Source organism: Mesoplodon mirus, assembly GCF_964341445.2.
Source record: "Mesoplodon mirus genome assembly, chromosome: 13".
Taxonomy (NCBI): domain Eukaryota; kingdom Metazoa; phylum Chordata; class Mammalia; order Artiodactyla; family Ziphiidae; genus Mesoplodon; species Mesoplodon mirus.
In genome coordinates this window covers 17,097,248-17,124,897 of record NC_138989.1, presented here as the reverse complement: position 1 = coordinate 17,124,897, position 27,650 = coordinate 17,097,248, and the positions used below count along the sequence as shown (strand labels likewise).

At 48.9% G+C, this 27,650-nt stretch overlaps 1 protein-coding gene across 5 annotated transcripts; it reads right to left on the bottom strand.

Moving 5' to 3' along the window:
* Positions 1–242: 242 nt before the first annotated feature.
* Positions 243–26,763, bottom strand: MLEC (malectin). 5 transcript variants are annotated; one of them, XM_082640504.1, is made up of 6 exons: positions 26,670–26,763; positions 26,015–26,099; positions 8,265–8,443; positions 7,377–7,553; positions 7,214–7,271; positions 243–5,828 (listed from the first exon to the last, which is right to left on the bottom strand). In XM_082640504.1, exons 2-6 carry the CDS (start codon positions 26,028–26,030, stop codon positions 5,599–5,601), a joined length of 660 nt encoding a protein of 219 aa, XP_082496630.1. In that variant the 5' UTR covers positions 26,031–26,099; positions 26,670–26,763; the 3' UTR covers positions 243–5,598. The 5 variants fall into 5 exon arrangements, with proteins under 5 accessions (XP_082496630.1, XP_082496632.1, XP_082496631.1 ...); XM_082640506.1 differs by lacking the exon at positions 26,670–26,763 and adding an exon at positions 24,218–24,286 and having other exon boundaries at positions 26,015–26,092; XM_082640505.1 differs by lacking the exons at positions 26,015–26,099; positions 26,670–26,763 and adding an exon at positions 22,666–22,689.
* Between the last annotated feature and the right edge of the window lie 887 nt (positions 26,764–27,650).

The following is a 27,650-nucleotide window of genomic DNA, read 5'->3' as shown; positions in this document are numbered from 1 at the left end:
AGTGGAAGTGGAAACACAACAACTGTTTAGCTTTCCTTGAATGCGCTGCTGGTTGAAATGGCCGGGCAGCATTTAACAAAACTCCGTTCCCTTAACCAAACATCCTGGTGGAAAGAAAAGAAAGCTCCCAGACTCATCACGGAAGAACCCTTAGTAGCCAAGAGAACCCCTGGGTTTCCCTCTTCCCACCCCATCACGTCACTTCTTTGCAATCAAGTTCAAACTCAATCCCAACACAAGAGTGTCACTGCAAATTGTTTATTAAAACACAAAGCAACGGACAGTGAAAAACATCCTGATTTTTTTTACTTTTTGGTGGGAGTAGGGTGGGGCATGGAAGGGGTAGGGACAGATGGAGACAGCCCAGAAGGAAAGAGCTCTATCCACCCCTACAGCTTTCCCGGGCCAGCCAGGTTCACAGCCCTCAATCACATCTCACTGCGTCGCTGGAAATGCGTGTTGTGGCTACAGACAGAGAGTAGGTTTGGCCTCTGCAGGGAGAGGATGGGAATCTAGAGTAGGAGCTAAAGGGGCTACTGAGAACTTGACACTATTGTCCAGTACTTGGTACAGAATAGAGCAGCCAGACCCAATCTAGAGGGGTGGGGTTGGTTTCCTGACGAGCCAGGTTAGGCCAGTAGTGGTTGAAGAGGCTGCCCTGAGCTCTGAATGGGCAGCTGGTCCAAGCGTGGGAGAATTTGGTGGAAGGAAAATCCAAGGAGGGAACTAATCCAGGGTCAAATTTCTTTTCATTCCCTGGATCATGACACACCAGGGAAGACAGGAGTCAAGGATGTCTCATTCCTGGTTCTGCCACAATGCCTCTCCCTGCCAACTCTCCCCTCCCACCTGGCAACTCGGCCCTCCTTTCCCGACAGTTGTCCTTTGAAAGGACGGAAAGCGCACTTCAGATTGTTGTTGTTTTTCCTCGTACTGAAATAAAGCCCCAAAGCTCAAAATAGAGGTGAGAATGGAGTTCTGCTTTTCCTGGTGCTACGTGCTCCCCTCTCACAAGACTGCCTGGATGCGAGAGGTGCCAGGGCCCTCTGTGCCAACTCCAGCAGGCACTACTGTTTCCCAGGCTGCCAGCAAAATCCTGGCTCCTTGTTTTTATACTCCTGGGGGGTGGGGAGGGGGGAACCCGTCCCAAGAGATCCATCCTGCTCTTTTCCTGCCAACCCAGCCAGGCCCCAAATCATCTGCCCTTATCCAAATGATTTGGCAGCCTACAGCCAGCTTGCCAAAGACAGCTGGGCAAGGACAAACCAGCGGCTGCAAGCCACCCATGTACAGGGAAGAAACCGCCCTCGCTGGGAAGCGGACCCATTGGTGCCAACCTAGTCTTGTAACAAAATGAGGAAATCTAGCCCTCTTGCCCCAGGAGAGGTATAAATACAGAAAGAGTCCTAGCTCGGACTGAAAGGGAAAAATTACTCTGATCTCTCCTAAGTTTGAACGTGAAGCCTTCTTTGCAATTTTCTTAGAGCTCTTTGGTCCCTAATTACATCTTCCCATAGAAGAAAAGCAGATTCCTTCTCTGGTCTCTGAACCGATCCTGGGTGTTTCTGGTTCTGCTTCTGCACCATCACTTAGCCTCGCCCCAGGCTCCTTCCCCAGGGGCCACAGCGGAAGGAGGCCCAAAGCTTACCCTCCCTCCCCAACTTGTTTTTTTAAAACAGGAGCATCTATTCATCTCTCACCCTGGAAAGCTCACCTGCTCTTCTAGGTCCTTTTGGAGAGGCATGGAGGATGGTATTAACGTTGCCACTTGATGCCATTAAGGCTCCTCGAGGCAAGAAGACACCTGAATTAGGTCAGAGCCAGGCAGCAAAGGGGAGGGGGAGGAAGGGACTGTGAGACCCCCTGCCCAGACCTGAATCTAGAGGGAACGCCCACCCTGGCTCAGAGCAGGAGAGGACAAGGCACTGTGCTGGCCGGGTGGGTCCTTCCCCAATCCCCAGGGAGGGTCAAGATCCTGCTGATTCTCCCCCTGTGCTTCCCAAGGTAAACCAATTTCTAGGGAAAGGAATATAAGTGCTAGGAAAGGGAAAATACTGCTGCTGTTTTCTGAAGTTCAACTGAGATTCTAGAAGCCATGGCCAGGCCTTCCCAGGCGAGGGCAGAGGCAGGATACGGAGGAAGAGAAATTCCTTAAAACAGAAGCTTCTCCAAAAAGAAAAGAAGTCAAATCACAATTCTAAAACTGGATTAAACAGTTCCCAGGCAAAGAAAGGGGGCGGGGTAAACTTAACTCAAACTTCACCCCATCTCTTCCAAGCCTAAGTGACCTCTACTGTGATCCTCCAATTTCAGGCCAGTATCTCTTAGGCAAACAGTGGGAACACGAAAACAAGATCACACTCTCAAACCAACAGGTGGGCCTGCAGGCCCTGTGGTCCTCCTGCAAGTCTGACACCACCGACACAAAGAGAACCACCTTTCAAGTCACCAGAACGCAAGGTAAACACTGAGCAGCTTCTCCTCAATAGTGGAGGCTTTTTTAGAAAAACGTAACTGGTTTAGGGGACATGGGTCCCAAACATTGTTTCCTGGCATGATGTTCCCATCAGCAATGAGTGAAGCCCCCAAAAAGTCTGATTAGAGGCCAGTTGGTCCCTGACCCAAATCAGGGCTACACTGCAGACTCTGAGCCCACCTCCCTCAGACATCTTTGCCCAGTCCACCCGGAAACTGAACCCAAGCCACACTTCTGGCAACAAGAGTTTCACCTTGGCTATCTGCTCTTGGCTTTGGCCAGCTGGGCTCAGGAAGATCTAAAACCCTAGGACGAGCGTGGATCCAGTAGAAGAGCCCAGGCCTCTCCTTCCTCACGCCTAACGGGCGTGACTTCTCACCTCCCCAACCCCAGCCAGACTCCCCTACAGCGCAGCCTCTCAGCCCCTAGCACCAGCTCAGGATACAGACGTGGGGACAAACAGTGCAAAAAGCAAAAGATGAACAACAGAGTAATTCTTGACATACACAATACAAAAATAAAAATAAAGAGTACCCCATCCCCACCCCTTTAACCCAAATTTCATGTACCTATATCATCTTGAAAGAGCCAAAAAAAAAAAAAAAAAACTTTCAAGTTCAGCATCACAAGCCAACCGTAACCAGCCCTGGGCAGCTCTGTGATCTGGGTGTGCTTGGCTCCAGGGGACTCTACCCCAGCTGCCCCCATACTTCTTCCTGTTTCCTCACTTCCCCTTTAGTTTTTCTGAGCCACAGAAAGATGTTCCTTCCTTTCAGACACAACCAAAGAGGAAAGTGCCCGTCCCTATCCCTGAGCTCAGGGGGAAAGGGTGGGCTTGGAAACAGAGGCAGAAGCAAAGCTGCTTGGCTTACAGTACCGTTAGGAAATGGCCCCAGGAGCCAGGGTTTCCTTCTGAGACTCTGAGTCACCAAAGGGAAGGGTTGAGGTGAGGAGGCGGGGAGCCCTCCTTCCTCAGAGAGACCCAGGCAAACTAATGAACAAGGCAAAATGGAGGCAGCACCCTGTTTACTCCACTGGCAGTAGCCTACGGCTTTGGAGAGCTATGACGGAACGGGACTCGAAGCCCCTGTCAGAAGCCCAGTTAATAGCCAGGATGTCCACTGCCCCAGGCAGGTGGTCCCCAGGACCAAGGCTTCAGGACATCATCCTGTAACGCAGGGAGCTTCATGAAACACTCCAGAAGTGTTCCTCTGATTATAGCTCCAGGCCGCAGCTGTCCAGCTGCCTGACTCAGTACCCAAGTATCGAGGCCTAAGTCACAGTTGAAATAAAGGGCTACGACTCTCAAAGGACTAAATGCTGACCTGGAGTAACTCATTAAGAACCAAAACCCAGGACATGAGCCCAAGGGCTACTTAGTCATATAATGAGCAGTTCAAATATATGGAGCTCTTGGAAAACATATCCAAAGAGACAAACTCAAAATTAAATGCATTCTAAAAAGATGAGCCTGGCCTGAGCTTCTATGCTGCTCCAACCCAAGCATAAGCTAATCCTGCAGCTTTCCATCCACAAAATTCCTTGTAGCTTAGCTGGGTCCTCTCTCATTGCTCCCCTAACTGGGAAAAGGATGACAGGGACCAGAAAGGAGAGGAACAAGGAAGCCTCACTTCCTGCAGAAATTTTCCCATGGAATTCAAGACAGACACTTAGAGGCTAAGGGTGGCTTCAGAGCTGCCAAGACTATGGCTGACTGGCAATCTTTCAGCCCCATCACATCAAGAACCTGGCTGAGACTTGGACAAGGAAATGAAAGGACAAAAAGGGCAGGCTATTAAGGTCAGTGAGAGGCGTCACTGGGCCAGATACAGACAATCAGTCTAGCTCCTTGGGGCAGCTCTAGGCTTAAACCAAAACTGGTTGAACCGTGACATGGAAGGATGTGGGAATAAATGAACATCAGGTACTAGATACTCTCAACAGTGGTCAGTCACTTAGTAGGGCTCAAGTCTCCGAGGTTGCTCTTAAGTTATGCTAACATAAGCCTTTTCTGATCCAAAGACCAGAAGAGACTTTTAAGGTCAAGTGTTCTGTTGCTGCAGGCTGGAAAGCATCCCTGTCCCCTGGCAGCAAGACCCTACAAAGGGGCCAATAAAAGAACTGCTGGGTCAGGTCCTCCTGGCTGCTGGCTCAGAGATCCAGGGAGGGAGGTACCAGTAAGGTGAGGTGGTGGAGGATAAGACATTCAAGCAGAGGGAACCCCAAATCCCTATGTCTCCTTCCCTTCTTGGCAATAACTTAGCGGTATGGTTGAGAGAGAGATTTCAAATGAGCCAGGTTCAGAAAAAAAGAGAGAGAGAGAGGAAATCAAGTCCCCAACAGGCACTGAAATCAAAATGATTTGTTTGTGGTAAGAAGTCAGAGGCAACTTGAGGACCTGATATAAACTAATCGTCTCGGATACCAGACAGTTCTCTAACTGGCACATGTCCGGGAGACAAGCAATGACAAAGCTCAAACACTTAAGGTGGAACCATCATTGGGCTAAAACCAGAAAGGCTTCCAAGTAAGGAAGTATCTTTTCTTTCTTCTTTTTAATCCCCCTTCCGTTTTCATCTTTATCATACAAATTATACACCTTCACACACACACACACACACACACACACACAAACCAAACACACTTTGAATCCCAGGACATCTGAAAACTTATCTAGACATAACTTCAGAATATACCCAACTCCCAGCTCTAGTCTTCTCAGGTAAGAAGATGACATTTCCCTGCTGTTAATTTCTAACCTAAAACAAGGAACCGTGTCTGCTCTGAGTTCAGAGTCCTTTCCACTGCGTTTACGGACGAAGACCCTGGACCAGGTAGGATCCAGTTTACCCTATGTACCCTGGAGAGAAAAGAGACAGCTGGAGGCCACCACAAAGAGAGAACTAGGACTGGAGCAGGTCTAGGACCAGGTGGTGGATGAGGGCTGCTCTCTACTCACTCCGCCTCTTTTCATCTCCTTTAATTTTGTGTGTGTGTGTGTGTGTGTGTGTGTGTTTCATTTGTTTGTTTTTGTTAATCACTGTAAAAAATACAGAAACCCAAACCAACATGTTTGGTTTCTTTCCCACACCCCTCCACCTGTTCAGGATGGTGATTTGTTCTCACAACCGGCAGAGGCAGAAGAGGGTTGGAATGAAGACTCCAAAGGCCACCAGGATGGGAAACATGAGGCTGCTGTTGTCCGAGGCATAGGGGTTGGGCGTGCGGGGGCCCGACTGCACCCGGTTCTTATTGGTCTGTCTTTTGAGGTTAGACCCTTCATCGTATTCTTCCTCCTCCTCCTCCTCTTCTTTCTTCTCCAGTCCTGGATGAGGCTGCAGCTTTGGTACATCTGACACAAGAAGAAGAACACTTTTTAAGTAGGACCCATGGCATTTAAGTGAGGCCCTTAAGGGCAGTAAATGAGTCACAGTAAAGAGACCCTGTGACCTAAGCAGGATGCACTTAAGCAGGATCCACAGGAAGGAGCAGAAACAGTTCCCAGCCTAGAGAACAGCAGATTGCTGCGCAAACATTTGTCTTCTTTAGATTTAACTAAAACGTAGTAAAAGCCCTGAGCACGGAGAGGTTCACTACCTCCCCTTCCTGTCCTACTTCTTCAGAGCCCAGAAAGAACCAGACTGGACAAAGATAATGACCCGACACCCAGAGATTAACCTTTTCAAACCTCTCCTCCTCCCTCCTACGATCCCACATTCCCTTTTGATTCACACAGCAATCAAGGAATAGCTGATCCACAGAGTTGTGGGTTCTCAGCACACACTATCCCTCTGTTCTCTGTCCCCTCCTGAGGGACTCTGGCTACAAATCAGTTTGGTGGCAAGACATCCTCTGGGATGTCAAAACAATAGGATGCAAGCCTCGGTGCATCCAGGATGAGGTGGGGAAAGGCACAGAGGTGGGATGGGGGAGAAAAGTCACTAAGACAGAAACTTTCTCTGCAAAAATCAGCCTGGGAAAGCTGGCAGCCAGGACCCTCAACCCTGAGAAAGAGATGTACTCTCAGGCTGGATCCCAAGGACAGGGAGACATTAGTAAATGAAGTTTTGCTCAGTGCAGCCCAGCAATGCTGCACTCTCTTGGAGCACACCAAAACACTCAAGGACCCTTCCTTCAGCCTTTTTCTTCTTTCTGCCCCCAGGACACAGATGTCAAAGAAACAGAATAAGGATGAGTTTTAGGCAATTCCAAATGACTACAAGGCTCAGGGCACACCATAGGTCACATTATTAATCCCAATTTACAGTAGGATTAAAGGATTTTATCCAAAACCAATCTGCTGATTAATTGGGGCAGCAAGATGTGAACACAGATCTTACTCACAAGCTTACGGCTAGCACCATGCTACACTTCACCCCTGGCCACTGGACTCTGGGTTCCCCACAGTCTGGCTTTAAGTATTAGTGTTTTCAAAACATCAATCAGCTAAACCATCCCCCAAGGGCTTCCTCGATCAGATCCTTCAGACCACGTCAAAAAGCAGATCAGAGGGCTTCCCTGGTGGCGCAGTGGTTGAGAGTCCGCCTGCAGATGCAGGGGACACAGGTTCGTGCCCTGGTCCGGGAAGATCCCACATGCCGCGGAGCGGCTGGGCCCGTGAGCCATGGCCGCTGAGCCTGCGCGTCCGGAGCCTGTGCTCCGCAACGGGAGAGGCCACAGCAGTGAGAGGCCTGCGTACCACAAAAAAAAAAAAAGCAGATCAGAAACACAACTTACCATCCACTGTCCCAGCCATGATGTAGAGTGCACAGACTTTGGGATTGTCATAGTATCCCTAGGAAACGGGAAACAGCGGTCAACCCCACACAGCAGCGAACATCCCCCTGCACCCATTCTTTTGAGTTCGTCCTCAGCTGTGAGGGCAGAGTAGGAGCATTACCTTGACAAACTCGATGTAGAGTTTCCCTGTGAAGGTGGACACCTCCCCCTGGACACTCAGCTTCCCCTTTCTGATGCTCATCGGGATGATTTCATCATGAGCTGTACTGTGCCCAACGCGATCAAAGATATCCAAGTCCTTCACCACAACATGGCCATTCAATCGCACATCAAATACCTGCCAAGATGAGAAAAGGAGACAATGTCAAAACCACCCGCTTCACACCCCTTCCCCAGTTGGACATCAGGTACCTGCCTGGGCTTCAAGTTCAAAAGTAATTCAAGGAATGACAGGACTGGATATACTCCAGGGTGGCTAGAGTCCTTCACCTGAGCCAAATCAAAGCCATGTTCCTTCACTGTCAAGGTCGCACACTGGCCGTAGGGAACAAAGAATACAAACAAAAAGCTCAACATGGAAAGAAGGAAATTCAGAGGAAGGGACAGGAAGAGAACAGGGCTAAAAACAAGAAGGTGCTGACAACCAAGAAGGGAAAGGCTATAACCAGGAGGGCCTGAAGAGGATTAGTTAGTGGCCAAGAACTAGGATTCTGGCGTAGCCTTCTGTCACCAACCCCAAGGCAAGTTCAGTCGTGTAGTAATGGGACACAGCTGGGCAAAAGGAATCCAGCTTTGGGAGTTCCCTGGTGGCCTAGTGGTTAGGATTCTGGGCTTTCACTGCCATGGCCCGGGTTTGATCCCTGGTCGCAGAACTGAGATCCCGCAGGCCGCATGGTACGGCCTTTAAAAAAAAAAAATCCAGCTTTTCCTCAAAGCTCATCTGTTCCTCCCTTCTGGGAACGCGCCTCACACTCTCTGGCCCTTAGCAGAGGGCTATCCGAAAGTGGTAACATCCCACTGGCCAGGCAGGGGCCTGACCAGGCCTCACCTTCTGCTGGGACTGTGCAAAGTAGACCTCGGCAAATTTCAACACCAGTACATAGTCCCCCTCCTCCTTGATGGGCACTTCATAGCCAAAGGTCTCCTCATTGTACCGCTCTGTTTGATACAGGATCTGGTCTTCGGGGTTAGAACGCAGGATTGGCAGTTTCATGCCATAGTCAGAGGCTGGGCACAAAAGACAAAGAGAAACCACGTCAGAGGCAAAACACAAAAGAAGAGTGGAGACCCCAGAACCACCAGAGGCATTTGCAGAGCTATGCTAATAACCCTCCCAGGGAAAGGGGCCACCCACATTGCACCTGGCTCTCAAGAGACCAGCCACAAAGGCAAGAATCAGATACCCGTTACCAAGGAAGAGTAAAATGAAAGAAACCAAGCACTGATCACCCCAAGAAGCTCCCATAACCCTCACAGTGGAACCTTTTGAAAGTACGTGAAAATGACTTTTCCCCAACTATATCCAGAGTGATGGGGAGGGAACAAGTCTAACTCATTACGAGAACAAAACACTGTGCCACAGCTGCTGGGCTCCCTGGTGAGGGAGAGCCTCAGAGAAACCTCATAAAACCAGGGGGATGGCCAGGAACACAGCAAGACAATTAAGTTCAAAGAATGTTGTTTTTTTTTTTCTCATTCAGAAAAGCTCAGTCTAAATAAAAAACAGGATATCTGTTAGGAAAGTCATTCTTCATTGTCTTTACTACAAATTAAGATACCAGCTTTGGCTGCTTTTTATAATTATTTCATTCAAAAAGTTCCAAGGCTGGTCAAAAGAAGTATGTGCATTAAAAAAAGGATGTGATGCTCTCTAATTTCCTTTGGGTCCAAACACCTTACTCCCCACAGACTCATAGAACTCAACCTCACGCAGGCTCTTGAACTTTCCCCCAGGCAAACCGCAAGGAAAAAAAGCCCCTACTATATCCCCAGCACCTGACACAGGCCCTGGCGCATACGCAGGCACTCAATATGATTCGCTGAACGAACAAATGGCAACAAAGGAGGTGCCTGCAGAGCAGTCAAGCCATGCACTCCTCTCCACAGGGCCAGAGTCACCCGAGCAGGGAAAGAAAATGTGCCACGGTCCTATTGGCACCTCTGGCCTAAGATGCCCAGGTCCAGAGGGAGCACCTTTCCCATTTCAGACAGACAAGAAGTAAGGTGGAGTAATAGTAAAAAGTTCTTACTTGGGTGGTTATCAGAAGAGCCAAAAACCTCTGTTGCCCTAAGCCTGCCCCCAATCTTAGTAGGAGACGGATTTGTACATGTTTTTCTTTCCCCCACGTTATAAACTATACCCAGGTCTTTCCTCAAATATAAGATTCCACACTCCAGCCGCAGAGATGACTAGCTATGCTTTCCAGGGCTCCATCAATCTATTGATACTTTCCAAACCACAGATTTAGCAGTGATTTCAGTACATGGGCCTAGTCTCTCCTCCACCTTGGAGGAGAAGCCTTGGAATTAAGATTTTAAGACCATCTTCCAATCTCACATGGTGACTCTGAAGACATCTGGCACCTAGATCCTTTGGGTGACGTTTGAGAGTGGTCATCCCGGGAGCTTTATCTTCTGAAACTCCAAGGGAGAGGATCTTTTATCTCTAAGGGAGGTAAAAGAGTAACTAAAAGATCCAATGGCTAAGGTCAAGCCCTTGGAAAAATAAACAGAAGTGTTAACGGTTCCTGTAAGTGAATGGCAGCCGGGAGATGAGATGCACCGATGAGACAATGAACAGGAAACTCATTGCACTTTTGTCTCCAGACATTTTTTTCTTCCTATTTCTCCTCAAGAAATCAAAGAAGGTGGGGGCTGAGTAGCACTGCAAAGGGTATACCGCCAGCTGGCCCAGGTCTGTCCCAGGCTCAGACCACAAACCTGTAAAGATTAAAAGATTGCCAGTCCTCTTCCAACTGAGTTCTAAGAATCTCCCTCTTCCTCAAGGACCGTGATCCTTACAAATTTGGAACGGTCGCTAGATTTGCTTTTCAGAGACACAGAAAAGGTTGTGCATGTGTAGAGAATCATTTTTCCCCCCTTCCAGCATGGAAAAAGTGAGAAACTGACGGTAATGTAATCTGTGGCACTCTCAGTCCCACGGCTATGAAAACGCTGCCATGTGAGCAAAAAACTACTTAACAATCTTGGAATTATCTTTAAATATTTTCCCAAGTGGCTTTCCAACGAGATTTGCCACAAGCAAAGTTTTGCCCAAGTCCCAAAAGGGACAATAGCAAAAAGGACTTTTTCTCCCCCCCACCCCCCGAGCCTTTATGCATTCACAGCTACGTTTCTCTGAAATACAGTGTACACACGCAGCACGCCACTGCAGCTGGCACGACATGGTTCAGATAGTTAGCCAAAGAAGGAGGGGGGCCAAAGGGCCCACACTATGTCTGCAGCTTTTTAGCTCTAGACAATGGAGTCACCAGGCTACTTGAAAAATTCAGCCCAGGTTTGAAGGTAAGATGGGTCTGGATTTGCATCCTGGCTCTGCCACCTACTATGTGATGTGGAACCAGTTGTCTTCTCTAGGTGTTTTCTCACCTGGAAAATGGGGTATCACCTACCTCAATTCTCTACCAGTGAACTGCTGCTAGGAGGGCCTGCAAACAAAGCCTGCCCCGTATGTGGCAGTACAGGAAGAGAATTCTAAGCAAATCCCTTGGCCTTAAGCAAATCAGAGGTAGCAGTGTCTCTCTCACACTATCTTTTCAAGCTCTTATCTCCCCAAAGCCAAATCCTTCCCCAGCCAAAAGGAAAGGGTCTTCAGAATTAGGTCTACAGAATTAGTCATCCGATGGGCTCAGGCCCCTGGCCAGCTTTTTTCCCCTCCAGAGCCACGTTCTGCTCCACTTTTAATTCCATGTAAAAGGTCACTGAGCAAAGAAAAAGATAGAGACACTTTAACCTACTCTGGGCAGAACTTTCAGACTCGTGTCACTGATTTCAAAAGCATGACAAGTTTTATGAAGAAAGAAAACAAGGCTCAAGAGAGGGAAAGCGAATACTTCAAGGTCATACAAATGACTAGCGGGCATCCTTCTATGAAGAGGAAATATCTCCTAAAACCAAGCCAAGTTCAATGCCCTCAAGCCAAATAACCAGGTCTTTTCCACCAGAGTCAAGAGGAACCCAGAAAGAGCAAGTTAAAAAGGACCTGGAATGCAGAGCACGCCAAAATCCCACACGGAGCGCTTCTGAATCACTCTCGGTAGTGGTACCTCCATCTGCTGAAGCACACGGGTTGAAAAAAGCCTTTCCCAGGCTGTCAGCATCTTCTATGAGCACTAGCTATCCTCAAGGCAGAAATGAAATTTAATAAACATTATGAAGTGCCTTTGAAAGCAAAAGCCACTGGGTGCCCTGGGCCACTCACCGTTACGAGAATGCTGAACTACAAAGACGCTATAGAGAAACAGCAAGTTCAAAAGCAGGCCAAACCCTTATCTGGATTAACATGGCAACAAATACCTGAATTCATTCAACATAAAAATGGACTTTCCTCGCGTGCTGGAAACAACATCACAGGCAGGGAAAGAAAGACGTACAGCTCCTACCGCAACTAGTATAAATAGCTGCAGGGGGCAAGGGTCTCCAAATACCTGGCAACCCTTACCCGAACAGTGCCAGAGGGCAGGCAGAGGGAACCGCTGCACCACCCTTGGTGGTGCTGACTCCTTCGCACAGAAAGAAACTAGAGAGCTGCCTTCTGAGAGAGGAAGATAAATCACTTCTCAGCCCTAGACCTAAAGCCAGCAAAATGCTACTCTCAGGAGCCCTCCAAGTGCAATGTTGCAACTGGCTGGTCCAAGCTACAACAGCCTACAAGCCCACAACCGCCCTCTACTCTCCGTCCACGCCTTAATACTGCTACAATTCATACCCAAATGGTCCGCCGGCGTGGAGCAGGGGGCCTCCGTTTATGGAGTGGCAGGGTCTGAGACAGGACTCCAGTACACATGAGCTTCGGTAATTTGGTAAGTCGCATACTTTTACCTGCTACAATAAACTCTTCCAAAGGAACTGCGACCATGAGCCAATAACCCAAGGACAGAGAGCCCGGCTGAGTGCTGACCAGACCAAAAAAAAAAAAAAAAAAAAAACCCAAACCCACCGGCACCAGCAAATTAAAACCAGGATTTCTGAATAAGGGGAGTAGCTGGGGACTAAACCTGTGTGGTCCTAGCTCCCTCCTCTGCACAACGGACCCAAGAGGATAATGTAACCTATGTAAAGCCTGGTATCTGTTAAGTGAAAGGAACCATCTGCACACTGTCTCACCATGGCTATCTCTAGAGGCAAAGTCCACAAACGGTCTCCTTCCTCCCTGCCCACACCCATGAAGACAGAGGAAGGGTCCAGGATGGAGATAGCAATGACCTCCTGCTATTAAGTCTGGCTTTGGCTGCTGTTACAGCTGCTACAGACCAGGGCCCTGACTCAGCTGAACCCAGGCTACTGAGACCTACATGCCAGGGCTAAATAAATTCCAGAGCTAAACTGAAGACAAACTTAGTGCTTCAGAAAACAGCTCTGGGTCCCAACACCCTGACATGTATGGAAGCAATAAACTCCCCAATATAACAAACTCCAGGACACTGCAATTAACTTGGTTGGAAGAACTAAGTTAAACCCTTTAGGAAAGGCAAGAGCCAAATCTGGCATCGTGGAAAAAAGAGTGAGAAAGTCTGTCTCCTACTTTTCTGGAGATGGCATATTGCCAATCTGGCAGCCTCTGAACCCAGCATACGGCATAAATCTCCTTCCAACACATGAAGCGAGGAACTTCCTTCTTAATCCTGTTTTCCAATCCTACTAACAGAAGAAACAGAGTCTAGAGCAGATTTTCCCAAAGAGTGGTCTGCAGATGTCCTACATCAGAAGCCCTGGGTGCAGAAACCTGGGTTTAATCCACAGGTCTGGAATTTGTATTTAACCAGCTCCCGTGGCAGTTCTTACACTAACTTTGAGAACTGTGCAGCTCTGTCAAAACTACTGTTGCTCAATCAATTAAGTCAAAATCATTTTTCCCATAAGCTGGAATCACACCTCTCAGGACCACTTAGGGTAGGTTCTCCGCACTCGCAGACGGAATATTCAGACCTTACTCTGGCTGACCCAGGTGACACACCACCAGCCCCCTGTGCAGTATGGTTTCGACATAACCGCCCTCTGGAAAGGGCCTGCAGCTTCTACTTTTATGCACACATGCCCCGCTCCAAAGGGGGTTGGGGGAGGAAGCTACAATCAAACTTTCCTGGCCCATCCTCTTCGAAGATTCCTTTCCATTCTGGCTAAGAATCAAGCCCCGCTCCTGCAGAGAGGGTAAAGAAAGCGGCCCACTTCTGGGTCGGCAGGAATATACCAGAAACTGACTTGAAAGGCGAGCAGAACCTCCGGGTCACGGACAGCGATAACCGAAAAACCCGTGAGGCCTCAAGGTGGCAACAGGCCGCCCTCGTCTTTACTTTCCTAGCTTGGGTGGAGGTGAGGGGTTAAGAAAATGCAGGATGCGAGGTCCAAATATCACTTCTCGCCAACTCTCTGCCTCGACGGCTCTAGGTAGCTTCGAGCCAGTGCCAGGCTCTGGGCTCTGATCGGGTTCCCGAGGAAACCGTAGAGAGAAACTTCGCTCCAGAGACGTGGCCCTAGGGTCGACGAAGGGGCTCGGGGCCCGGGGCCCGCAGCCCTCGGCGCGCTGCGCCGGGCACGGCAGGCCCGGGATCCGGCGGCTCAGCCGAGGGGCTCTCACCTCGGCCCACCCGGCCTTCCAAAGGGTCCTTGCGAAAGTGGATGCCGTGCACGTCCACATGCGCCTCTCCGCCGGCGTTGACGGCCCAAATCACGCTCTCGGGCAGCCCGGCCCCAGCCGAGCCCACCACGCCGAGCCCCGGTCCGCGGGGCGCCGGCGGCAGCAGCAGCAGCAGCAGCAGCAGTCGCAGGAGCGCCACGGCGGCTCCCTCAACCGCCCGGGCGCCCAGCATGGCGGCCTCCACAGCGGGGGGCAGCCTCCGCCGAGCCTTGTCCTCAGCCCCGCCAGGCCGCCCCGGACTCAGAAAAACAGCGCCACAGGCCGCTGTGCCTCAGCCGCCGGAGACATGTCTCTCTCAGGCCTACTTCTCAGCCACGGGTGCCACCTCCCACCTCAGGAACAACCTATCCCACCTCCCAGCCCCGGCCACGACCCTGCAGCCAATCAGCACCCGGGCCTCATTAACTACCCACCACCCAGCCGGGAAACGCCCGCCCATTGGCTGCCAGGCGCGGGAAAAGGCGTGGCTACTCCCAGGCGCCGGCCCAACCATCAGGCACGAGAGGGAGCGCGCGCAGAGTTGGGTTGAAGCGGCGGTTCAATGCGGAAGTGGTGGGGTGCAGCGCCCAGGCGGCCCCGGAATCCCACAGCTGAATAGGAAAGGGGGCCTAGCGGGGAAGGTTTAGAATAGGGCGCACTGACACGTCGCCAGCACTTCCGGTGTTCCAGGTTTTGGGGACCGAATAGGCTCCCGAGGGGGCGCTGCCGACTTTCCCGCCCCCTTTCTTTCTCAGGGAGAAGCATGAGCATACGCTCTAGTAGGAGAAGCAATGATCACTCTTCCGACCTGAGACTCGGCCTTTTTCCCCGCGTGAGGAGAGAACCCATCCTCCTCTAGAAAGGCCACAGGCACAGGTTTTCAGGGCAAGGGCCTCACGAAGACAAGATCCCGCCCCCACCCCTTAGCGGGCTCGGGGCTGGTGGTAGCGTCCAGACGGCCGCCCAATCAGAAGGCTCCAACGCAGCGGAAACGCGTGGCTTGGGGGGAGGGGCTCCAGGCTACCCGTATCTCCATGGCGACAGCCTTGGGCAGGCCCCAGCTATGGAGGGGCGGGGCTGGGGCTTCGCCGGCCCCGGCAAGGACTTGGAGGTACCCAGTATGGAGGTCCAGGCTGTCCCGTACAGGCATGACCCTAGCTTCCTCCCTGCTCTTTGGCAGTTCACCCAGCGCTCTCCTGCCTTGGCGATCCCTGCGCTGTGGTCGCTGCCCGAACTCCCTCTTCTCAGAGAAACTGAGGCCCAGAGAGGGGCGGAGCGTTACCCAAACGGTCATACCGCAAGTTTAGGGCGGAGCCAAGGCAAAACCCCATTTATCCATTTGTTCCAAATTATTTATCAAGGCCCTACTACTAGGATTGTCAGATTTAGCAGATAAAATACAGGAAGCCCAGTTAAATTTGAATTTCAAATAAATGGGACATACTCATACTAAAAATAATTTATTGCTTGTCTAAAATTCAAATTTAACTGGGCTTTTTGCATTTTATCTGACAACCCTGCCTACTACCTGCCAGGCAATGAGTTTTGGGCAGCAATGAACAAAACTACACCCAGGATCTTGCATGAGAATCACAGTCCTGACTCAATTATTTAGTTAGAACAATGAGGAATGTTGTAAAGGAACAAAGTGAGGTACGGAAAAGGAGTATAGGTGGGGAATTTAAATGCACCTGAATTCCTTCCCCAGACCCCAAGAGCAGATTCCCACAGAGACAATTTTTGTAGTATCCTCTACTGGTCCCACTTTTTTCCCCGTTTTGCAAGAATCTGGACTTGCTTCCTTCCACAGACTTGTTTCCCCTCCCAAGGCCTCTTTGGGGCCCTGCCCTAGAGTGTCTAATCCTACTTTCCTCTGAAACCTGTCATCCTTGGAGGAACCTGACAAGTCAGAGCTTGAAGAGCCCTCAGTGCAGGGGCGTGGTGCAAATGGGGGAACACAGACACAAAGAGGTGATGGAGACCTCCTCCCTCCTGGGCAGTTGACCTGTAAAGCCTATGTTCTGGCCACTTACTACACTGCTTCCAGGAGCTCATGTTTATCCTCAGGGCAGTCTAGTCTAGGAGAAACTATCACAGAAACGATTAAACTTTTGAAAAGGACCCAGAAACCCTAACCTTAAGCCTTCTTCCAGTCTCCTAGATCCTTGGTCACCCCAGAGGTGAACAAGATAACTGGCTAGCCCCCCTCCCCCAAACTAGGCCCTTCAGAGTCCACGCCTGGCTGGGCTATCCTTGTACCGAGAGGCCTGGCCCCATTTTTGAGATTCAGATGCTGGTCGATTAGGCTACCTCTTAGGTAAAACAAAAGTTCTGATACCCTGGAGGCGGGATGAGCATGGGATCTGAGTTAGACTTTCTGGGTTCCAAACCCTGCTCCACCATTCACTCACCATGTGGTCTTGGGCAACCTCTCTGAGTTTCAAGTTTCCTCAACTGTGACATAATAGTTTCTACTTCAAAGGGTAGATGTGAGAATTAGAGAAGGTAATGCAACCATTTGACTCAGCAATTTCACTCCATTTCACCCAAGAGAAATGAAAACATATGTTCACACAGACACTTGTACATGAATGTTCATAGCAGCATTATTCATAATGGCTGAAAAGTAGAAGTAACCCAGATGCCCATCAACTAATGAATGGGTTTTTAAAATGTGGTATATCTATACAATAGACTATTCAGCCAGAAAAAGTAACAAAGTACTGCTACAGACTACAACATGGATGAACCTTGAAAACATTGTACTGAGTGAAAGAAGCCAGAAAAAAAAAAGGCCATAAAGTCTATTATTGCATTTATATACAATGTCCAGAATAGGCAAATCTATAGAGGCAGAAAGTAGCTTAGGGTTTGTCTGGGGCTGGGGGAGCAGGGAGATTGGGGTGTGATAACTAAAGGGTATAGGGTGTCCTTTTGGGGTAATGAAAATATCTAAAATCAATTATGGTATGGTTGCACAATTCTGTGAATATACTAAAAACCACTGATTTGTACATGTTAAATGGATGAATTGCATGGTATGTGAATTATATCTAAATAAAACTGTTACCAGAAAGAAGAGGGAAGAGAAGGAAGAGAAGGGGGTGGGTGGAGGAGGAAGGGGAGAAGGCGATGTACATTAGAATAGAATAGACATTAGGATAGTGGCTGGCACAAGCCAAGCACTCAACCAATCATTATCCTGGAATGAAAGGGTCCCTGAGTTTTTGCTTTCTGCAATGTAACCCCACCTGCACTGTGACAGACTGCCAGAGTTAGGCTTTTTTAGGAATGCCCAGAGCTCATGATAAGTATAATCACTGAGGTTGCAGCCTCCTCAAACTCTTTTCTGCTGAAGGACTCTGTGCCCCTTGAGGGTGACAACGTCTTCTGTAGGCAGCACCCCCTCACCCTGGGGCAGGTGAAATTGGTGGTACCATTTAACAGGGTACTTCCTAACAGAAGAATTGGGCCCTTCAATTCACCAAGCTCTTTCTCTTATCTCATGAGATTCTTACAGTGTTTGAAAGCCCCGTAGCCTACTATCCCCATGTATATAACAGAGGAAACAAGCCCGCAGGGATAGGGGCCAGCAGTTTTCAAATGATGGGCATTGCTCCTGCAAGCAGAAGTTGGTTGCTACAGAATGGGGTCTCATCTGAGAGATTCTGGCTCAGGGGCAGTCTCCTGGGGGCAAGCCGACTTGACTGGGGTGGAGGGAGTCAAGTTTCTAGCAGCTGAGGGGTTATCAGGAGCGGGACTCAGGGCTGGGATGGGAGTGGGGGCAGGAGACAAAAGGATTAGGGTTGCAGCTGCCAAGCCAGACTGGAGGTCCTGACCCCAAGGCAGGATTACATCCAAAGTCCCTGACCTAGGGAATTCCCTGGCAGTCCAGTGGTTAGGACTCCGTGCTTCCACTGCAAGGGGCATGGGTTTGATCCCTGGTCAGGGAACTAAGATCGCGTGGTGTGGCCAAAAACAAAAAACAAAAAAACAAAGTCACTGACCTAGAGGAGTCCCCAAATAGCCCCAGGCCTGCTCTCAAGGCTGGCTGTCCACACGGCAGGGAGTGTGAGCTCTAGGAAAGTAAGGGTGTCAGTTCCCTGGTGGTGCTGGGCCCAGGCCATTTCTCTCCAGCCTCCAGTGTCTCCTGCCTGCTGTGGAAGGTCAGCCCCATTTGAGAGCCCAAGGACCCTCAGAGTGGCTGCATCCCCACCTCCTTCAGCTGGGGCTGGTTTTCTCCAAAAATTACTTCAAGTCTTCAGAGGAGCAGAAACTCTCATTCATTGCTGGTGGGAATGGTCAGCCACTTTGGAAAACAGTTTGGCAGCTTCTTACAAAACTCAGCATACTCTTACCATGAGATCCAGCAATCAAACTACTGTGTATTTATCCAAAGGAAGTGAATACCCACGTCCACACAAAAACCTGCACACGGATGTTGACAGCAGCTTTGTTCATAACTGCCAAAACTTGGAGGCAACCAAGATGCCCTTCAGTAGGTGAATGGATAAGTAAACTATGGTACATCCAGACAATGGGATAGTCTAATATTATTCAGTGCTAAAAACGAAATAAGCTATCAAACCATAAAAAGACACGGAAGAATCTTAAAAGTATAATACTAAGTGAAAGAAGCCAATCTGAAAAGGCTACATACTGTATGATGCCAACTATAAGCCGCAAAACTATGGAGACACTAAGATCAGCGGTTGCCAGGGGTTATTGCAGGGGGTGGGGGGACGAAAGGTAGAGCACAGAGAATTTCTAGAGCAGCAAAACTACTCTGTGTGATATTATAGTGGTGGATACATGTCATTATACTTTTGTCCAAAGCCGTAGAATGTACAACACTAAGAGTGAAACTTGGGCTTCCCTGGTGGTGCAGTGGTTGGGAGTCTGCCTGCCGATGCAGGGGACACGGGTTCGTGCCCCGGTCCGGGAAGATCCCACATGCCGCGGAGTGGCTGGGCCCATGAGCCATGGCCCTTGAGCCTGCGCGTCCGGAGCCTGTGCTCCGCAATGGGAGAGGCCACAACAGTGAGAGGCCCGCGTACCGCAAAAAAAAAAAAAGTGTGAACCTTAGTATAAACTGGACTTTGGGTGATAATGGCATGTCAATGTAGGTTCATCAATTGTAACAAATGTACCACTCTGGTGGGGATGTTGATGGTGGGATGGCTGTGTATGGGTCGGGGGAGTGGGGACGTGGTAATATGGGAACTCTATGTATTGATGCTTTCCACTCAGCTTTGCTGTGAACCTAAAACTGCTCTAAAGTATAAAGTCTATCTAAAAAAATGCTACTTCAAACCCTCCAGAACTTTCTCAGGGCGGAGGATCTGCCCTCCATGGAATGACAGGAATGGAGATTTGAGGGTCAGACAGAACTGGGTTCAGGTCCTTTCTTAGTGGCTCCCCAGCTCTGTCACTCCTTTTCTCTCTAATCACTTCTCTCCTAAAGTGCAAATAAGATCATCCATCTCATAGTTGTTGCAAGGATTAAATGAGATGGTTTAAAAATGTACCTAGGGGCTTCCCGGGCTTCCCTGGTGGCGCAGTGGTTGGGAGTCTGCCTGCCGATGCAGGGGACACAGGTTCGTGCCCCGGTCCGGGAGGATCCCACGTGCCGCGGAGCGGCTGGGCCCGTGAGCCATGGCCGTTGAGCCTCCGCGTCCGGAGCCTGTGCTCCGCAACGGGAGAGGCCACGGCAGTGGGAGGCCCGCGTACTGCAAAAAAAAAAAAAAAAAAAAGTACCTAAACTATTTTTCTCTGTTTGTGGAAGAAAGATAAACGTTTTGTGGAAAACTCAGAAGAGAATTTTACAAAGATAAAATTCACCATAATTCCATCCAAAACTGGGATAAGGCATAAACTCAGGCCCTGAGAGAGCAGGTTCTCAAGAACCATTGTTTCCCAGCTATTTGATTCTCACCTCAAGAAGTTGGGAAAATAGAATGTCCCCATTTTGCACATAAGAAAATGAAGTTCAGAAGGGTTAAGTGAATTGCCCACACAATGAAGAGGCAAAAGCTGTGGCTTTTTTGGCTTCTAATCTACTCCTTTTCCTCTGAGCCAGGCTACCTATCAGACACAGATTGGTGCAAATCACAGCTCCACCATTAATTGCTGTGTGATTTTGGGTAAATGAATTCACCTCTCTGAGCCTCAGTTTCCTCATATGTGAAATGGAGAGAATAATTATACATGCCATGTAGGACTGTAAGAAGTAAAAAGACATGTTTTAAACAAGGAAAATAAAAAGGACATGTTTTAGAAGCTAGCATCATGGGACTCTTGAGCCCAGAGCTAAGTACTCAATAAATATTAGTCATGGGTGTGTGGAGGCATGGAACCCTTGATTCAAAGCCTAGCTCAACTTCTTAGAGTTGTGCAGCCTTGGGAATGTCATTTCTCCTCTTTGGGCCTGTTTCCTCATCTGTAAAATGGAAATAAGACCCACCACCCACTTTTGGGCCTGTTTCCTCATCTGTAAAATGGAAATAAGAGTATTAGGAGCCCTTAATGGAGTAGGTCTTCAATGCATAGTAGCTGTGAATCATTTATGAAGAAATAATTATAACATGTGACACTGGTAGTTTGGCAAATAGAAAAGGTCTTGGTGAAATCCTCAGGCTAAGGAGTTGGAAAAAACCTTTTCACCCCAGGGAGGGAAAAGCCAAAGGGACCCACAGTTCAAAAGTAGAAAATGGAGGAGCTGTTTGGAAGCCCCCAGGGGCAATTTCGCCTTGACCCACAAAACTGAAAAGGGGTGTTTCTTCCTATATAGATAAGGATCAGAAGAACAAAGCATGCTATTAATTAAGTCTTGCCTATTTTAAGTTTATGGAATATTTTTCCCCTTTAAAGCTAAGCTCACAATAAAAGTTCAAAAGGTAAACACAGAGAAGGGGTGGGAGCCAGCCCTGCCTTCTGCTCAGCTCGCCCTGCCAGCCCTTGGTCTTGGAGGTGGGTGGGTCTGGTCCCAAAGCCAAGTTTCCATGCCTAGGGCCTCTAGTAGTTAGATAGCAGGGGGACCAGAACCACCCAAAGAGTCAGGGAACCAGCCCATGGTGTCTCCTGGTCCTGCCCCAAGTAGGCAACTTGAACCAAGAGAAACCTGGCTGGGTCTCCAATGTCATGGGAGGGAGAATGGACTTGGCTATTCTTTGCTTCCCCCAGGAGGATATGAGTCACAGGAAAGTTGCCTGGGACAAGGACAGAAAAAAAACAAACGCCTTCCCATCTGGGTGGCCTTGGGCAAGTCACTTCCTTTCTGCATTTCAGTTTCCTCACCTGTAAATGAGGTGGTGAGAACCCTCAGTCGCCCAGGGTTGGGATGAGGATTATATAAAAGCAAATTTCCAAGAGTGCTTTACACAGCCATCGTCAGCACTCCCTATATATTAGCTGTTCTTATTATCTCCCAGACTCTTCCTATGTTAAGGACACAACTTTTTGGAGTCAGGAACACCAGAGACAGTCTTGGCAAGTCACAAGCCCTCTCTGAACCCCAGTTTCCTCATCTGTAAAATAAGGTGGTTGTATAGATGGAGTGAGATGATAAATGAAAGGGACTTAACACATACCCAACAACACCGCATAAATAAATAAAGCAGCTGCTGTATCCTTTCCATTCTCTCCCCTTGACCTGGGCAAATTAGGGAAGCAAGAAGAAATACAATAGCCAGTGCTTGCATGCCAGGTTACTTGTCAGCGGTCCCTTTAGACTTGAACTTTCCACCATGATGGAAATGTACCATATCTGCACATCTAGTACAGCAGCCACCTGCCACATGTGGCTATTGAACTTGTGAGATGTGGCTGGTACGACCAGGGAACTAAATTTTTACTGAATTTGAATTCACTTAAATTTAAATAGCCACATGTGGTGAGTGGCTACCATATTGGATGGTATTACAGATGAGAAAACTGAAGCTTCAGCAACTGACTTAAGGTCCCAGAGATTGTTAATGATTGATCATCAAAGACTAGCATCTAGGTCTGCCCAACTCCCAATCCTTTGTCTGTTTTCTGATTCCATGGCACTGCCTGTGACTTTGAGACCCCTGTAGCACAAGGACGTGGTCCCCAAAGATCCAACATTGGAACAGAGGGAGACCTGAGGTCAGGAAGCCACCAGGGATGGGGCCTGGAGCCCTTCCTGCACACGACGGCAGTGGTCACAGGTGGCTGCCACCCTCTGCACCCCCAGGCTTGTGTCTACCAGACAAATATTGTATTCACTGTATGCTGTATGCACTGGCCAGTACAAGGGATTCAGGAGACACAGCAGAGAACAAGTCAGACAAGGTCCCTGCCCTTATGTCCCTCACAAGCCAGTCAGGGAAGACAGACTGAGGCAGGAGATAGACGGGCCCCAGGCTGGGTAGCTGGAGTTGTCCCCTGTGGACAGATACTCCAAAATAGCAGGAGCAAGAGAGGAGCTGAGTCCTGCCCAGATAAAAGATAGAGACCACATGTTTCTCATTCTCGAGGTCAAGGAGATCTTCCTGACTATACATGTGCAGAAAGGCTCCTCAGAAGTCAAAAGAGAGGGGGAGTCACCTCATAGTAAGTGATGTCAACCTACCCATAGGCCTCTTCGCTAGAATCCATCTTGGCTAAGAGATGTGTGCGCACACAGGGGAGGACCCTGAGATATACCAAATACGGACTCAGAACCAGGCAATGCAAGATGATTGGCCAAAGGCAACCTGGAAGAAATGCCTCATATAAGTGATTCAAACTATCACGAGGGCATGACTCTTTCTCTGAGTCCACCCGTGTGTCTATCCACATGTACCCCTTTCCTCCTAATAAATACTTTACTTGTTTCGCTACTTTCTGTCTCTCTTTGGAAGTTCATTTCTACAAAGCTGATGGGTTAGGACCTTGTCATTGGCCACTGGTCTAGTGGCTAGGATTCAGTGCTGTCACTGCTGTGGCCTGACTTCAGTCTCTGGCTGGGAACTGAAACCCTGCTTCAAGCCACTGCAGGCCGAAGCCACCTGAAATCAAGAGATAGAGAAGTGAACAGTACATATTTATATATTTGTGGATTTTGTTCATTTTTTCAGTAAATAATTGCTGAGTACCTACTAGACACTGGAGATACTGCAGTGAACAAGGTAGACATGGTCTCTGCCAACATGGAACTTACATTCCAGTGAAGGGCAGGGGGCATCAAATGATTTTAAAAAATATTGTAATATAATAAATGTATTAGGCCAGAAATTTCACATATGCTTTAAAGAATATAAATGAGATGTGGCAGTGGCTTCCTTCCTTCCTTCAACAGGGAAGCCAAGGAAACATTCAAGCCCAGCCCCAAGAAATGAGAAAGATCCAACAGCTACTCAATGAATGCAGGGAAAAGCATTCCAGGCAGAGGGAACAGCATGTGTGAAGGCCCTGAGCCAGGCCCTCTATTAAGCATTATGCATGGATTATTTCTCCACAACCCCCCCAGGTATGTGCAATTATTATCATTAATAATGGATAACAAGGCTCAAAGAAGAAGAGGGACTCCCTTAACACCTATCTCTCTCAACTTCTCTAGGTGGCAGAGATGGGTTAGAAAGCAAGTTCATGTTACCACCAAAGCCCATCCCTTGATCATGAAACTCAGCCCCTTTGTCCTCTTTCTAGGAAAGACAGACATCAGTAAGATCATTGGAGCAGGTGGCAGGCACCTCCAGAGGGGTGAAGGGACATTCTGGCCCTGCAGCCTAAGCCACAGGCACAGTCAACAGCATCAGGACCGCTTTGCAGGACCATACTGTGCAGATCGTCACTCCCTGGTCATAGGGCCAGATCCCAGACTTAAGCTGTGATTATATTGTCACTGTCAATGAGAGGTTCAGCCACAGTTATTAAAGAATGCCAAGGCTGGCTCTCCCTTCCCCTTTCCTGGAGAGGGGATCATGGAGGCATGAAGACACATGGGAGAAGGGATAGGGAAATAGGGAATAACAATGCAATAATCATAAAAATAGCAAAAACCTGTATCAGGCTTACTGTGTACCAGGCACCATTCCAAGGGCTTCAAGTATACTAGCTTGTTTCATCTTCAAAACAACCCTGTAACCTCATCCCCATTTTGCAGATGAGGAAACTGAGGCCCAGAGGGTCTTATAACTCACCCAAGATGACATAGCTTATAAGTGGCAGAGCTGAGATTTGAAACCAGGTGGCTGACTCCTGAGTTCACACTTTAAAAAACAAACAAAAACAACAACAAAAAAAACCTTTTTATTGTAAAATAAGACAAACAGAAAAACATACAGAATAAATGTACAACTTAGCGAGAGGCAAACACCCTTGTAACTATCACATGGATCAAAAATAGAACTTTGGGAGCTCCCTGGCGGTCCAGTGGTTAGGACTCGGTGTTTTCAGTGCCATGGCCCTGGGTGCAATCCCTAGTTGGGGAACTAAGATGCCACAAGCCTTCCACAAGCCGCATGGTGTGGCCAAAAAAAAAAAAAAAAATAGAACTTTGCCAGACTCCCCAGAGACTCCCCTCTCTGTGCCCCATCCCAATCACAGCCCCCTCCCTCTCTCTCCCTAAAAGGAACCACTGTTCAGACTTTTTTTTTTTTTTTTTGGCTGCACAGGCATGTGGGATCTTAGTTCCCTGACCAGGGGATCGAACCCACGCCCCCGCTATTGGAAACGCAGAGACTTAACCACTGAGCTGCCAGGGAAGTCCCTATTCAGATTTTTATAGGAATAATTCCCTTGTGTTTCTTTATGTTTTTTTGTTCCACTGGAGTGCACATCTCTAGACACTGTCATTTATTCAGGCCCATTTTTGTTTGTTTGTTTGTGGCCATGCCACATGGCATGTGGGATCCAGGATCTTAGTTCCCCAGCCAGGGATCAAACCCATGCCCCCTGCAGTGGAAGCACGGAGTCCTAACCACTGAACTGCCAGGGAAGTCCCTATTCAGGCCCATTTTTTTAAAAACCTTGATACCTGGGACTTCCCTAGTGGCACAGTGGTTAAGAATCTGCCTGCCAATGCAGGGGACACGGGTACGAGCCCTGGTCTGGGAAGATCCCACATGCTGCGGAGCAACTAAGCCCATGCGCCAACACTGCTGAGCCTGCGCTCTGGAGCCCACGAGCCACAACTACTGATGCCTGCACACCTAGAGCCCGTGCTCCTCAACAGGAAAAGCCACCACAATGACAAGCCCGTGCACCGCAACGGAGAGTAGTCCCCGCTCGCCCCAACTAGAGAGAGCCCGTGTGCAGCCATGAAGACCCAATGCAGCCATAAATAAATAAAGGTTAAAAAAAAAAAAGAAACCTGCTGTATAAAAAATAAATAAAATAAAATACAAAAAAAAAAAGAAGTCCCACCTGAGCCGCTCTACCCTCCAAGGTCTGCGGTGGGGTCAGGCCTTGCCTCTCTGACCAGCATCATCTCTGCTCCTCCCTCCAGCCCAGTACACCAGGCAAGTGGAATTCTGCTTCGTTTCCCAAATGAGCCACACTCTCCCTTACCTCCAGGTCTTTGCTTCCCCTCACTTCCTCTGACTGAGCACGGCTGAGCCTTCAGGTCCTAGCAAATCTGTCCCTTTCACCCCACTATATTGGGTGGGTATCTTTTAGTACCCTCACTTCTCCTAGGCTAACCTCATAAGTAACCTAGTAAATAGCACTTATACCAGTACATTAGCCTTGTCTGTTTTCTTATCCATTTCCCCTTCCAGTCTGAGCTCCTAGAAGACAGGGACCCTTGCACGGGACCTGGCACATAGTAGGTGCTCAATAAACAGTGGTTGAATGCAAGCATGAATGAGTGAATGAGTTGCACTTTACAAGTCACAAGGAGGCAAATCCAGGCCCAGTTTAATACCTTACAGACAAGGAGAACTCTTCTAAGATGACACCCACCCACCCAAGGGTGAAGATGCAGAAAGAATTCCTACCTGAGATAGGGTCCATCTCGGAAAATGGGTCTCAGTTCTTGGAAAGTAAGAGAAACTTTTCTTCAAATGATCTTATTAGGAACCCCTAGATATAAGACAAATTCAAGGGGAGAAGCACTAGTTTCAGCATTGGCAGAGGCGGAAGCCCCACCTCTGGGCCTCCCCTTGGCTTGAGCGCTCCTTTGAACAGTGGCCTGTCATCTTCTCAAGTCGCTTTATCACAGCTACCTTGTCTATGATTTGAGGAGGCCACAATACTGAGGACAGAAGTGTCCTAGCTGACACCCTAACTCTACTATCTCCCTGTGGTGCCCCCAAGGGCTCATCCTGTCAGCTGACACAGATGCCCCCAGAAGCTCCCTTTCTACAAATGGCTCCTCTGGCCCTCCAAGATCATTGAATTTCTGAAACAGTGTAGATCTGGGGGTCTTTGGGCAGAGCTAGGTACAGGAGCAGGCAGGGCTGCAGGCCTGCCTACTGGGGCACAGAGCCAAGGGCTTAGTCTCAGAATTGGATTATTCAAGTGAATTTGGAGCTCCCAGCCACCCTAGCTTCGGGGACACGGGGATTACCCAGGCCTCTGGCGGGGGGGTGGGGGTGGGGGGCGCCCACAGTCCTTCCCTGCCAGATCCAAGAGCACAAATCCTCCACCTACCTTCTGCTTCCAGCCTTTAGCCCACAGCACACCTGCCTCCCTCGTGTCTGGGATTTACAGCAGTGTTATTCAAATTGAGGTCCTGAGAGCATCAAGCATGCCCTGGAACTTGTTAGAGATGCAAATTCACTGAATCTGAATCACTGGGTGGGGCCCAGATTTGGGGGCGGGGCTAACAAACCCTCCAAGCGATTCTGATGAAAATACTCAAGTTTGAGAACCACTGGCTTGGAGAACATGGGTCCATCCCACACACCTGTCCGATTATGCCGCAAGCCTGTCAAAGATTCTGGGCGACTTCTACCCACAAACTTCTCCTTTGGATTCCTTCAGCCCTTGGCTTATAGAAATTAATTACAATGATTACAATGGATCCTGTTTAATAATGCCACTTTGCACAGTTTCACAGCCCCCGGAGGTGGGCAATGCAATACCCTGAGATCATTTACTGTGGACTTTATTATCCCCTTATTGCACATGAGGAAACTGAGGCTCAGAGAGGAGACGTGACTGGCCCAAAGTCACACAGCAAGTAAATCCAGGACCTAACCAGTATACCATCCTGCTTCTCACTCAGCAGAGTGTCTGGCAGCTGATTCCATTCTAATACATTCGTGTCCTCACACACACTGGGATTTCCTCCAGGGCAAAAACCTTGTTATCACTTCCTCAGGAAAGCCTCTCCTGATCTCCCCAGAGAGTAGTCCAGGCCTCCTTATCCTACCCCACCAAAGGTCCCTGCATTTTTCCTAAAAGCAGGATCACAATTTGTAATCACATATGGATGTGATTATCTCGACCAGTGTGAAAGCTCCAGGGAGGCAGGAAGTGAGGCAGACCCTGCTAGATGCTTACGCAACCAATATCCAGTCTCCTTTCCGTATAACTTGACCTTGTTTGGTGTAGCAGCAAATCCAGCTACATCACTATATGCCCCAGTCTCCCTTTCAGTTAAAGGTGGAAGAGGCTGGGTGCCTAATG